The following is a 14,350-nucleotide window of genomic DNA, read 5'->3' as shown; positions in this document are numbered from 1 at the left end:
AGAATTTTATCAATGTTAGTTTTATAAGGGTGTATGAGTGCCTCGTTCAGAGCATGGAGAGAAAAGTAAAGAACCCATTTTTCCAGTATCAATGATATCCATTATTGTAAATAAAGTCCAATAAACCCACGCATTTGGAAAAAAAAAAAGGGACAAAAAATGGAACCTTGTGATCTATTCATACGATTATGCTAAAATCTTTTATAAACACTAAAAAGTAAATTTTGCTCTTTATAAATTTTATATTGTATAGTAAACTAATAAAGATAAAATGCAAGTGCAAAATGAGATTATGTGAAATAATTATTATGTGGAGATAAGATGAGAATATCACTATATATCTCGGTACCAACATTAGAAATGAAAAGAAAATAGATAAGAGAAAAAGTTTCGTCATCATCAAGTGAACTCAAACATAATAAAAATACTAAAAAAAGAAATTCCAATATAATATTAACATATATGTTTAGAAATATAATCATAAAGATTCACGTACGAACACTCAAGCCAAAAAATAAAAAAAAAATGCCAATGAGTATGTTTTTGGCAATTAATCTTTATAAATTAACGACTATATAAAAAAATTATATAAATTAAGAAAATTCAATAAAAGGTGAATTTTCAAAAGAATTTCGTGTAGTGCGGTCATGAAAGTAGAGTATTAGATCAAGCTTATTGACAGATCACTTTTCAAATCAAGCAACAATCTTTTCTATTTTTGTAACAACATGATTTTAAGAAATTAGCATTTATTTTGTAATTACCATATTCAATTAATTACCTTAGATAGACTTATTCTTGTATCTATTTATTCAAATAATGTCTCAATGTAAAAATCAAGTGAATGAAATACAAAAGTTTGTATTATTGACAAAGCTGGATGCGTGTATTCCATCCCCCCAACTTAGGGTCAAATCTGATAGTTTTTCTTTTCTTTTCTGTTTTTTGATAATCAGACTTTCCTTTCATTCAAATCAAATTTCCTTACAAATAGCAAGTTTATCAAGCAAGATAGCTTGACTAACAAAAGAAGGACAATAATCCCACTACATACAAATATCATCAATCAACCAAACATGTCTTGCCAAAAGATGAGCCACCAATTTAACTTCTTGGAAGCCCTCCATAAGTCTTCGCATGTCTTGAAGAATAAATGCAAAATCTGTTAAACATTCAAAATTTTCATTCAAAGCATTAACCAAAATCAAACAGTCGGTTTCAAGTATAAGTTTTGTGACACCCCATTGAACACACAGCTGTAAACTTCTAAGAAGCGCAACTGCCTCAATGAACTCGTTACGACTCTTAAACCCGTCCCATTCCACACATAATCCTTGCCAATGCGCGCCCTATATAAAGCTTCAAATTACCAACAAAGCTTTCTGCAAGACCACTCTTCCCAGCAGCTTGCAATCACTATTAATCAAAGCAGCTTTGAGTTGTCTTAATTAGCTGCAGAATATGTCTCTCCCTGTATCCTCCGTTGCTCTCTCACAAAATGGAGAATCATCAGATGCCATTCGCCGGACTGCAAATTTTAAACCAAGCATTTGGGGTGACCGTTTCGTCAATAACAATATTCCCGAAGAACAGGTACATATATGTGGTCGAAAATTAGCTTCATGAAAATCTTTTTTTTTTTTTTTTTTTTTTTTTTTAATGACAAATATACGTGTTATAAGTATCTTTCTTGTATAAACCGATTGATGTTAATGAATTTGTTTGGAGTTACCAACGTACCGCGCGTGAATAATATTCTGATTTTTGCGAAGTATCCCAATTTGTTGGCGCAGGTTATTCATGTTTCTAAAGTACGCGAAGTCGAAGAACTGATAGCAGAAGTGCGACGGGAGTTGTTAGCCTCTGCAGATCAACCTTCCAAGCAGCTGAACATCATTGATGTACTTCAGCGCTTAGGGGTGGCGTACCATTTCGAAAGGCACATCGGAGAAGCACTAGAACGTATTTATGCTTCCTCGGGTGCCATTCATGATGACAATGATCTTTACAATGTTTCCCTTCATTTTCGACTACTACGTCAACAAGGATTTCGTGTTTCATGTGGTAAAATATTTTTCGCTTTTTTGTTTTAAAGAGAAATCTTTGGTTTATAAAAAAATCTCACAAAATATAAATAAAACTACAAATTAACATGGCTTGCTATATATATGTACATCAGAATACAAAACACATTTTAGTGTAAAGTATATATTATATAAAGTTATCACAGCCCATGGTAGGGCCATAATTAGTTTGTGAGCTTTATTACATATTTTGCGAAGCTAGGCCGTTTCATTATTTTGGGTTTCTTAAGTGTGCGTATGGTATATATATATATATATATTCTGTCTCATAAATTTTCATTTAAGCAGATGTGTTTAACAAGTTCAAAGATGAAAAGGGTCAATTCAAGGCAAGCTTGAGAGCCAACATTCCAGGCTTGCTAGCCTTTTATGAAGCCACACATCTTAGGGTGCATGGAGAAGAGATCCTTGACGAGGCTCTTAGTTTCACCACCACTCAACTGGAGTCAGTGAAATCCAATTTGAGGAATCCTTTAGCAACACAAGTAACTCATGCACTAAACCAATCCCTGCACAAGGGCATTCCAAGGCTAGAGTCCAGGGTTTTCATTACGCTCTACCAAGAAGACACCTCCCATAACAAAGCTTTGAGATCCCAATTGAGATCTCTAAGCCCATTAGCATGAGGTTTAACAAAATTAAAATTTAGCTAACATTTGATTATGAATTATGAAATACAAAAAGGAATTATAGTAGACTCAACAAAGATATAGTAATTTTAACTTTCATCAATTTTTGATTAAATTTGTTGATCTTTTGTTGCTGGTCAAATATTATTTTGACATAAAAAATTCTCTCTCTATTTTTTTTCGATTCCTACTTGCTGTATTTCTTAGTTTTTATTTCTTAAATATATTTAATCCTTTACATAGCTTTTTACTTTAATTTGCATCTATACTATATTTGGAAAAATATGACAATTGATCAAAACATATATTAGTTAAAAAAAAATGATCGTTATAAAAAAAAATATCGTTAAAAAATTTTATCCATTAAAATAATATGAACATTAAAAAATTAATATTTAATATTTTAATATTACATAAATATTTAAATTATAATTATAATTAAAATAAAAAAAAATATCAAAATCAATATTTTCTGGGCCTCTAGCAAGGCAACAACGAATTTAGTTTCTCCCAAATAATCACTAATCGTCAGCAAGCGTGCGCTATAGTCTGAAAAAGAAAATTTAAAAAAATAAAATAAAATAAAATAAAAAAGCGCGCTATAGTCTACGAAACCTTATCTGAGTAGAATAATCTACGTGCGGGTCCCTTAAAATCAACTAAAAATTGGTTTCAATGAACTCCAGAACTCATGATTTTCATGTGTATAATATATAGCCTCGAAACTATAAAAACAAACATTATTAATATTAATGAGATCAAACAACTTCCTTAATTTATTTTTTAATAAGAAACAAATTAGGACAGAAAATTGCTTGTGTTTCCTTGCATATAGGGAATACAAAGAATTAGAGGGCTCAGAACGTACGTAAACCATACGATATTGACCAGGCCATCCGGCATGATGCGTTTTTAAAGAAAGGATTCGTACTTGATCTCAAATATGTCTACTATTTGCGATGTTCTTCTTCCAGTCTCGGACTATAATTTCTTTTGGATATAAATAACTATCTTCATTTGCGATAAATAATTACAACATTTATCAAATCATAAGACTTGAAAAAGAAAGTCTGGATTACAATTCCAACACATGTCAATAGTCTATACTCTCCAAGTATTTATAGCAAACTGTTGAGCTGCCCTATTACTCTCTCTATACACAAGTAAAAGAACAACTTGTAAAACATCTACACAACCTTTACACTTCAAAAAATAAATTACCAAGTATAGAATTTGACATATTATTTTGTTGCAAAGATTGTACTATAATTATCAAAGTTAAAAGTGAAAAATAAAAAAAATAAAAAAATTACCCAAAACGTATCTGTTCGAGGAATCAATATTTTGATTCCCAGAAAGCGCTGGCGAAATATTTATTCAAACCGATTGGGTATAATTATCAATATAAATTTTAGAAAAATAATATCTACAATAGTACTTATTTAAATACTATATAATTTATTTTAAAAATATAAATTAATATAAAATTTATAAAAAAATTAATTTTTTAATCGTAAATCTTATTTTTTTTAAAATTATTATATGATATTTATACATTTCATAATTATATATAACATTACTTTAAATTTTATTATGACTTTCCATATAATAATTGTAGGAGAGTTGCTTTTTCCCCCCAAATAGGCTATGCAGCACAATTGACAAGTCGATCCCAATTGAGATCTCTAAGCCCATTAGTATGAGGTTTAACAAAATTAAAATTTAGCTAACATTTGACTATAAATTATGAAATATAAAAAAGAGTTATAGTAGACTCAACAAAGGTATAGTAATTTTAACTTTTATCTATTTTATTGATTAAATTTGTTGATCTTTTGTTGCTGGTCAAATATTATTTTGGCATAAAAAATTCTCTCTCTATTGTTTTTCGATTCCTACTTTCTGTATTTCTTAGTTTTTGTTTCTTAAACATATTTAATCCTTTGCATAGCTTTTTACTTTAATTTACATCTATACTATATTTGAAAAAATATGACAACTGATCAAAAAATATATTAGTTAAAAAAATATGATCGTTATAAAAAAATACCGTTAACAAATTTTATCCATTAGAATAATATGAACATTAAAAAATTAATATTTAATATTTTAATATCGCATAAATATTTAAATTATAATTATAATTAAAATAAATAAAAATATCAAAATCAATATTTTCTGACCTCTAGCAAGGCAACAGCGAATTTAGTATCTCCCAAATAATCACTAATCCTCAGCAAGCGCGCGCTGTAGTCTGAGAAAAAAAAAAAAAAAAGTAAAAAGCGCGCGCTATGGTTGGTTTCAATGAACTAAAAGTTGGTTTCAATGAACTCCAGACCTCATGATTTTCATGTGTATAATATATAGCCTCGAAACTATAAAAACAAACATTATTAATATTAATGAGATCAAACAACTTCCTTAATTTATTTTTTAATAAGAAACAAATTAGGACAGAAAATTGCTTGTGTTTCCTTGCATATAGGGAATACAAAGAATTAGAGGGCTCAGAACGTACGTAAACCATACGATATTGACCAGGCCATCCGGCATGATGCGTTTTTAAAGAAAGGATTCGTACTTGATCTCAAATATGTCTACTATTTGCGATGTTCTTCTTCCAGTCTCGGACTATAATTTCTTTTGGATATAAATAACTATCTTCATTTGCGATAAATAATTACAGACATTTATCAAATCATAAGACTTGAAAAAGAAAGTCTGGATTACAATTCCAACACATGTCAATAGTCTATACTCTCCTAATATTTATAGCAAACTGATGAGTTGCCCTATTACCCTCTCTATACACGAGTAAAAGAACAACTTGTAAAACACCTACACAACCTTTGCACTTCAAAAAATAAATTACCAAGTATAGAATTTGACATATTATTTTGTTGCAAAGATTGGACTAGCAATAAGCAGTCGCTCTCAACCTCAATGTGCGAGATCCCCATAGAAGAACACAGTCGCATCCCTAAAAAAATAGCAAGTAGTTCCACAATTTCTACCGTTTCCACTTCTTCTTCAAGCTTTGAAGCAACCATGATCACTTGCCCAGTTGAATCTCGTAAAATGGCACCAATCCGTGTCTTATGAAAATCTGAAAATATAGCTCCTTCAGTATTGAGCTTAAGGATCCCAGTAGAAGGAGGCTTCCAACTAAAATGATGTCGAACCTACACCTGGGATTTAATTGAAATAGCTTTATAACTATGCAAAGTCCCAAAGAATGAGAGATGACATGACGAGGACTTAGGATAGTGTTATCAAATTCCAACTTATTTTGCCTATACCAAAAACCCCAAGCAAGACAGAAAAATTGAGCCAAGGTATTAAGATCCTTGCCAACAACAAGATGCAGTGCTAGATCAAAAAAACTAATGGGGGACGGAGTAGCCAACAAAGGAAAGAGCTAAAGCCAATGTTCTCACAACTGGTCACATCTAAACACAACATGCAATAGATCTTCAACAGGCTGCATACAGAACCAGCAAGTGGCTTCTTGGATCACCTGTTTCTGCATCAATTTATCTTTCGAGGGTAGATTATCCTTGCATGCCCTCCATGCAAATACTTTAATCTTATTAGGGGCACGTATTCTCCACAAGGCTTTCCATAATCGCTACTGACTTCCAAAAGAAGAGGATTCTGTGACATCAGGCCCAGTTTGGGACATAATCAACTTATAACAACTCTTCATCGAAAACAGCCCACTCCTTTCTTGACTCCAAATCAACTTATCAGCTGTACCTTCAGGAAACATCATGACTTTCATAATATCAGCCATTAACATTGGATTGAAAAGAGTCCTAAGCTTGTGAAAATCCCACCCGCTATTGTCTTCTTGAAGAACTGAAGCCACTACCTCCTCCCTATTTAGGACTGCACTTCTTCCCTGATTTCAATACCCAAAGGCCTATGACCAGGAACCCATTGATCATGCCATAACTTTGTCGTCTTCCCATCCCCAACCCTCCATATACATCCATTCCTCAACCATTTCTTAGCCTCCCAAATACCCCTCTATATATATGATGGACAATGCCCCAAGCTAGATTCCATAAAGTTGGACTTAGAGAAATACCGAGCTTTGAGAAGTTTATGCAAAACAGATTTCTCATCCTACATTAATCGCCACCCTTGTTTGGCAAGAAGAGCAAGAGTGAAGTTTCTAAGATTCTTAAAGCCCATCCCTCCTCTACTCTTGCCCTCACACATATTACGCCAACTAACACAATGAATTATTGTTTCCTCACTCTTGTCCCCACCAAAATTTAGACATTAGACCCTCTAATTCTGAACAAAAAGTTAAAGGCAATAAAAAATAGCTCATTGAATAAGATGGAATCGATAGTGCTACAGCCTTTAGTATGATCTCCTTGCCCCTTTGGGACAACAACTTTTCCTTCAAACTTTGTAATTTTTGCTAAACCCTTTGCTTGATAGACTGAAAGGCCCTTGATTTTGATCTACCTAAGATAAGAGGCAACCCAAGATACTTCTCATACTGCTGAATTTTCCAATTACTCCAAAGTAATCAAATCTCCTACTCTAACTCCTGCCCCACATTACTACTAAACACAATTGAGGTTTTCTCCTTATCAATTTTCTACCCAAAAACACTTTCATAAACATCTAACACAGCTTGCACCCTCCTATTTTCCTCCACATTAACCTTACAAAAAATAACACTATCATTCGTAAAAAGCAAATGATTAATGTTAGGGGCATTCCTACAAATTTTCAAACCAGAAATATCCTTTTTTAACCCAGTTGCAATCAATAAAGCAGTGAGCCCTTCAGTACAAAAAAAGGAAAAGATAAGGGGACAAAGAATCCCCTTGTCTCAACCCCCGAGTGGAGAAAATTGGTCCTTTTGGTTCACCATTGACCAAAACTGAGAAAGAGATAGTTTTAACACAGTACATCATCAACGAAATGAAACAGACTGGAATCCCATAATCTCCATCACCTTTTGAAGAAAACACCACTCAACCCTATTATAGGTCTTACTCATATCCAATTTCAAAGACATATATCATTGTTTCCCCTTCTTTTTATGCTTTAAGAAGTGCACCAATTCATAGGTAATTAACACATTATCCGTAATTAAACGACCCGAAACAAAAGTACTATGACTTTCACCAATTATGCTAGGCAAAACAGTTGTGGAACGATTGGCAATAACCTTAGAAATAAGGTTATAGACCACATTACACAAGCTAATGAGCTTATAATCAACAACAACAGCAAGGCATTGGTTCTTTGGAATGAGAGTGATGTATATGATTAATAGAAGGAGGAAAAGCACTTGAATTCAATGCCTGAAGCACAACTCCCTGCACAGATGGACCCACCACATGCCAATATTTTTTTATAGATAGCTGGAGACATTCCATTAGGTCCAAGAGCCTTAGATGGGTTCATTTCAAACAAAGCACAAAGCACTTCAGCTTCAGTAAATCTCTGACTTAACTCAGCATTCATATCAGGTGTTCCTCTACTAGCAAGAGCTTCCAGAAAATTAGTAGAGCCCCTTGGATTAGAGCTCGCAAAAAGATTCCCAAAATAATCTAACAAGACCTGATCCTTCTATGCACCAACCTGCCAAACCCCTTCCCCATCTTTTAAACTTCTCAATCTGTTCTTTCTTCTTCTCTAAGATGCCTTCATGTGAAAATACTTTAAATTTTTATCCCCATCCTTAAGCCACAAAGCTTTGGACCGTTGTCTCCACATTACCTCATCTCTCTCTAACCATTTATGAACTTTTTCACGATCCCTTTTATGATCTTTTTGTAATTCCCCTGCTGGATCAGAAGCACTCAACAACTCCATATTCTGCCTAGCCAACTGTAATTGCTTTTGTACATTACGAAAGCAATGTTTATTCCAAGTATCAAGTTGCTTCCCGCACTCTTTAATCTTATTCATAACCTTAACCATACCATATCCCCCTTAATCTCTCCTCTAAGAAGCCGTAATAATCTCCTCACATTCCGGCTCTCCTACCCACATTTCTTCAAACTTAAACTGTATCCCAACACGAATGTGCCCCCTTTCCCCTTTAGTATTAACCCATATAGGAGCATGGTCTGAATAGGTCTCCAAATCATGTGTAACCGATGCATTTGGAAAAAAACCCAACCATGGTTGATTTGCCAAAACTCTATCAAGCCTCTCACTAATACACATAGCCCCTCCTCTACGATTACTCCACGGAAATTTATTACCCTTAAACCCCATATCCTTTGAAGAGCAGTTGTTGACCACATCCCTAAAAGTAGAGATTTGCCAAAACGGCCAAGGCCTCCCTCCGCATTTTTCATTGTGGTGCAACAGTTCATTAAAAGCCTCAATCACCATCCAAGCCTCACCGTTATGTCTACCCAACTGTTGTAACATTTCCCAAGTTTGAAAACATTGGCTAACTTCAAGGAAATTGTAAATACCCGTTAAAAACCAAGACCCTTTTCAGGATCATCCTCAATCCCAGCATCAACATGACATTGAGAATAATTAAGAATTGATAATGAAATCTCCCTTCCCCACAACAAAGCAAGACCCCCCTTTTGTCCACTTCAATCAACAACGAAACAATTCACAAAACCCAATTTAAACTTGCATACCTCAAACTTGTATGCCTTTAGATGTGTCTCCTGTAAGAATAGGATATCAGGAGCTTTCCTCCGCACCAAATCATAGAGAGTTCAAATGTCTCATGGGTTCCCAAGCCCACGGACATCCCAACTCAAAATTTTCATTGGCTTTGGCGGAGCTATTCAATAGCCACCGTCGATTCAATAATAGCATCCTGAGAAGCTTCGGTCGCATCACCCCTAGCTGAGGTGCCTCTCTTGCAGGGTCTTCCATCAACTCCTCCATTAATACGTAGAGCCCTTCATTTTTTAGGAAAGGAGATCTGTGTAGTGCCCTTGATTTTAGAACGGGAAGCAACAGAAAGAGACGAAAGACACTTCCATGTTCTACTTGAAACCCATTAGGCCTTTCTGTCTTCATAAGGGCCATGTAAACACTTCTAGTCCCTCGAATATTCTCATTCACTGGATCTGGCCCATCTGCTTGAATTGGCTCCTCAACTGGACTGACCCAAGAAAACCCCTTCAGTTGAACATCTAGCCCATTTGCTTGGACTGCTAGCCCATCCACTTGAACATCCTGAGGAAACCTAGGTACGTGATTAGCCTGAGATGGCCCACCCACTAAATGGTGCCCCTTTTCCGTTGCAATCGTTGAGATAAGGATTTCTGCAGTAGAGTCATCGTTGACCATTTGAATTCCAACCTCAATGGTTCCTAACTTCTCATCTCTACCTACAACTACTTCTACATTTGCAGCAAAACATAATCCTCCTCTAAATTTGCATAACTCTCAGAGGTACTTATGTCCAACCCCTTAATCTGCGTCGAACAACCAAGAACCATTACATCCACTTTTTTGGTCACTGCACTACCCCTTGAATCAGACTTCTCCGATGGAAAATCATGTCTACCAATACGAAAACTATCTTGTTTGTCCCATGGGCGGCCATCACGAAACATATCAACATAACTGGTAGCCGGTAACCAAGCACCGTACGGGAAGGATACTTCCATATCAACCTGTGCAAGATTCTTCCGCAAAGCACATTCTCTATCCCCATGGCCTAAGCAACCACATAAATAGCAAAAGTTTGATAATCTCTCGTAACAGAAACGAACCCAGCATGAAGCATTAGCCCCTATTGAAAATTGAGTTCCTCGTAGCAAAGGTTTTGACACGTCCAAAGTGATGCAAAAACGTAGAAACTCCCCCCACGCCAACTCCCCATTATCTAGGTCAACCTCTACAACCCTCCTTAGTTTCATTCCAATGCGAGCTCCAACACATTCATTACGAGCCTTAAGAGGGAGATCATGGAAACGAACACAGAAGGTAGCTTCCCGGATCTGAATTTGTTGCACTTGTTTACTCCCATCAACTTCTTGGACTAATACTAAGTGTTTGTCAAAGGACCAAGGCCCCTCTCTCAACACTCTCTCCTTATCGCACATATCTTCAAATTCAGCAAAAAAGAAATTTGCATTAAGATCATGAAATCTCACCCCTCGCACCAACCGCCATGCACGCTTCATATTTAACTTGAACGCATCATGATTGTAATGCTTTTTAGTAAAAAGGGACATAATCAATCCCTTACCATGACACAAAGAAATATCTTCCAACTCACAAGAGTCCACCACCACTTCTTCCTCCTCCTGTTCAGCCAGAGATAACCTCTAGTACAACCCATCGAGATCATTCACCATACCATCGTTACAACCAACGAACAAATGAAAAAAACAAAGAAAAAGAGAAGACTGCACTTAGGCAGAAAAAAATACATCTGATTATAATTAATAACAAAATACATATATCTATGTTTCCTTTGGTTTTATGCTACCGGAAGAAAAGATACGTTCAATTCATCCTACTTTGTTGAAACCAAATCGTTTAACCAAGATTTCACATGACACACACACTAATGGACGAGTATATAATTAATGAGTAATGCACTAAGATCAGATCAGCGATAGAGGGGTAGTCTAGGTATTGTATATAAAGATACAAATGCTTTAACTACAAAGATATTCTACAAAAAGAAATCTATAAACAAACGTGACTTAATGTCATTAGTTGTTAGATTATAAAATTACTTTTAATATTATAAAGTAGATCTAATGTACTATATGAAATCATGCATGCTTAAATATTATGAGTTTACTTTTATATATAAAATGATCTTTTTGTGTTATAATGCTTCTATTGTATATATCATGCTTAAACAAATTCTTCGGCTCTGGCGTGTTACTCTGATCTGGACATCTTGGGCTTTATACAACTAAATATGAGTATTATTGTTGACACTTATTCATGTATTATTGCGTGGTGGGCCCATAACCCACAGGTCACAGGATCGAAACCTGGCTCTGATACCAATTGTAACACCCCATTCTTGTAGGATAGAGATGTTACTAATATATATGACAAAATGCCCGGTAAAGAGATTCATTACTCTAAAATACCTCATTTATTAAAAAAAAGAAAAAACTTAATTGAAAGGATATAAATAGTCTTGAAACTTGAAACTGAATAAGGCAAAACATAAGCTAGTCTTAAACAAGACTAGTTATTGAAATAACATAAAAGAAAACTTAATCCTGGTGTAAAAGACACTTATTCATCCCTAAGTCTTTATTCTAAAACTACTCCTGGCCATCCGGCTCTGTATCATCATAATCACCATCTGTGGCAATCAACGTAGAAGAAAACAAAAAGACAAACAACAAAAATGAGTTGAATACTCAGTAAATAATACATCATACCATAAAATACTATCTAGCTAGCATAAATTTGATTTTTAAAGCCATATCATGACTTTCATATAACATTCATAGATTAACATGAGCGGAAACATTCATAATCATGGCAAACATGAAGTGTGGATGCATGAGTAATTTGTTTATCTTGAATTATACTTATTTCATGGTGAACCATGCTTGAGTCCATGGCACTACATAACTTGTCATGCAGTAAAACACGCTTGAGTCCGTGTTTCACTTAACTTGCATAACATGGAGTGAAACACGCTTGAGTCCATGTTTCACTTATCTTGCTTGACATGGAGTGAAACACGCTTGGGTTTGTGTTTCACTTATCTTGCCTGACATAGAGTGAAACATTCTTGGGTCCATGTTCACTTAACTTGCATGATGTGGAGTGAAACACGCTTGAGTCTGTGTTTCACTTAACTTGTGGTAATCACGCTTGAGTTCATGTACCTTCTTAACATAACTTGTGGTAAACACGCTTGGATCCGTGTTATCTTAAAATGTTTATCTTTCTTAATGCATGATAGTTTTCTTGGACTTCATAGAATTTTCTAGCATGGCATATTCTTGTACATGGCATGGCATAACATGATATATTCTTGTATATGGTATAGCATAGCATGATATGGCCTAACATAATTTAATCATTTTATGACATTTCATGGCATGCATGATCTGAGAACTACATAAACATGACATACATGATCTGGCTATTTATTACATGGCATGCTTGACTTAAGTTATTGCATGAACAATATATGGCATACATGGTCTAAATACTACATGAATGAAGCATGCATGATCTGGCTATTTTAATTCATAGCATACTTATCTTAAATTATTTTATGATCATATCATGGCTTCCATGTGATTATAGTAACATTCAATCCATCAATCAACAGTCCATAATAGCATGGCATACATAGGCTTACTTTCATGTAAATCATTGTAGTAGAAGTTCGTGAAATCGATCTAATCTTGACTTGGCTCTTAGCACAACGTAGATAACCATCAAAACTATATCATATTATCATACTCAATTATAATATTTACATTACATATACATTTATATGATCATACTATTTACTTCTTAACGTTGCTTATGAAATCGCACGTCGTAGCTCGTGACCTATACGAGGCACTAGACGTTACTAAACTTTCTAGAAAATGTGTCGTAGCAATCTAATTACTTAAAATATTAACATGGAGATAATTTAATAAATATTCAAATAAAAAGATTATATAAGCTAATATTATTGCAAAACTCATATCATGATACTTAATATTTTGTTGTGTTTTCTAGAAAGTTTAGTAACGTCTAGTGCCTCGTATAGGTCACGAGCTACGACATGAGATTTAAGAAGCAACGCTAAGAGGTAAATAGTATGATCATATAAATGTATATGTAATGTAAATATTATAATTGGGTATGATAATATGATATGGTTTTGATGGTTATCTACGTTGTGCTAAGAGCCAAGTCAAGATTAGATTGATTTCACGAACTTTTATTACGATGATTTACATGAAAGTAAGCCTATGTATGCCATGCTATTATGGACTATTGATTGATGGATTGAGTGTTACTATAATCACATGGAAGCCATGATATGATGATACAATAATTTAAGATAAGTGTGCTATGAATTAAAATAGCCAGATCATGCATGCTTTATTCATGTAGTATTTAGACCATGTAAACCATGTATTGTTCATGCAATAACTTAGGTCAAGCATGCCATGTAATAAATAGCCAGATCATTTATGTCATGTTCATGTAGTTCTCAGATCATGCATGCCATGAAATGTCATAAAATGATTAAATTATGTTAGGCCATGTCATGCTATGCTATACCATGTACAAGAATATATCATATTATGCCATGCCATGTACAAGAATATGCCATGCTAGAAAAGTCTATGAAGTCCAAGAAAAATATCATGCATTGAGAAAGATAAACATTTTAAGGTAACACGGACCCAAGCGTGTTTACCACAAGTTACGCTAAGACGAAACACGAACTCAAGCGTGGTTACCACAAGTTAAGTGAAACACGAACTCAAGCGTGTTTCACTCCATGTCATGCAAGTTAAGTGAACATGGACCCAAGTATGTTTCACTCCATGTCAGGCAAGATAAGTGAAACACGGACTCAAGCGTGTTTCACTCCATGTCAAGCAAGATAAGTGAAACACGAACTCAAGCGTGTTTCACGCCACGTTATGCAAGATAAGTGAAACACGGATTCAAGCGTGTTTC

General features: G+C 34.6%; 1 protein-coding gene across 1 annotated transcript; it reads left to right on the top strand.

Annotated features, from left to right (window-relative positions):
• Positions 1-1,461: 1,461 nt before the first annotated feature.
• LOC122301630 (probable sesquiterpene synthase) lies at positions 1,462-2,710 on the top strand. Its single transcript, XM_043113030.1, has 3 exons — positions 1,462-1,593; positions 1,794-2,061; positions 2,370-2,710. The coding sequence occupies exons 1-3, from the start codon at positions 1,462-1,464 to the stop codon at positions 2,708-2,710; spliced, it is 741 nt and encodes a 246-aa protein (XP_042968964.1).
• Positions 2,711-14,350: the final 11,640 nt, after the last annotated feature.

Source organism: Carya illinoinensis, chromosome 2, assembly GCF_018687715.1.
Source record: "Carya illinoinensis cultivar Pawnee chromosome 2, C.illinoinensisPawnee_v1, whole genome shotgun sequence".
NCBI lineage: Eukaryota > Viridiplantae > Streptophyta > Magnoliopsida > Fagales > Juglandaceae > Carya > Carya illinoinensis.
Note: the sequence above shows the minus strand (reverse complement) of the source record. Positions and strands in the feature narration are given on the sequence as shown.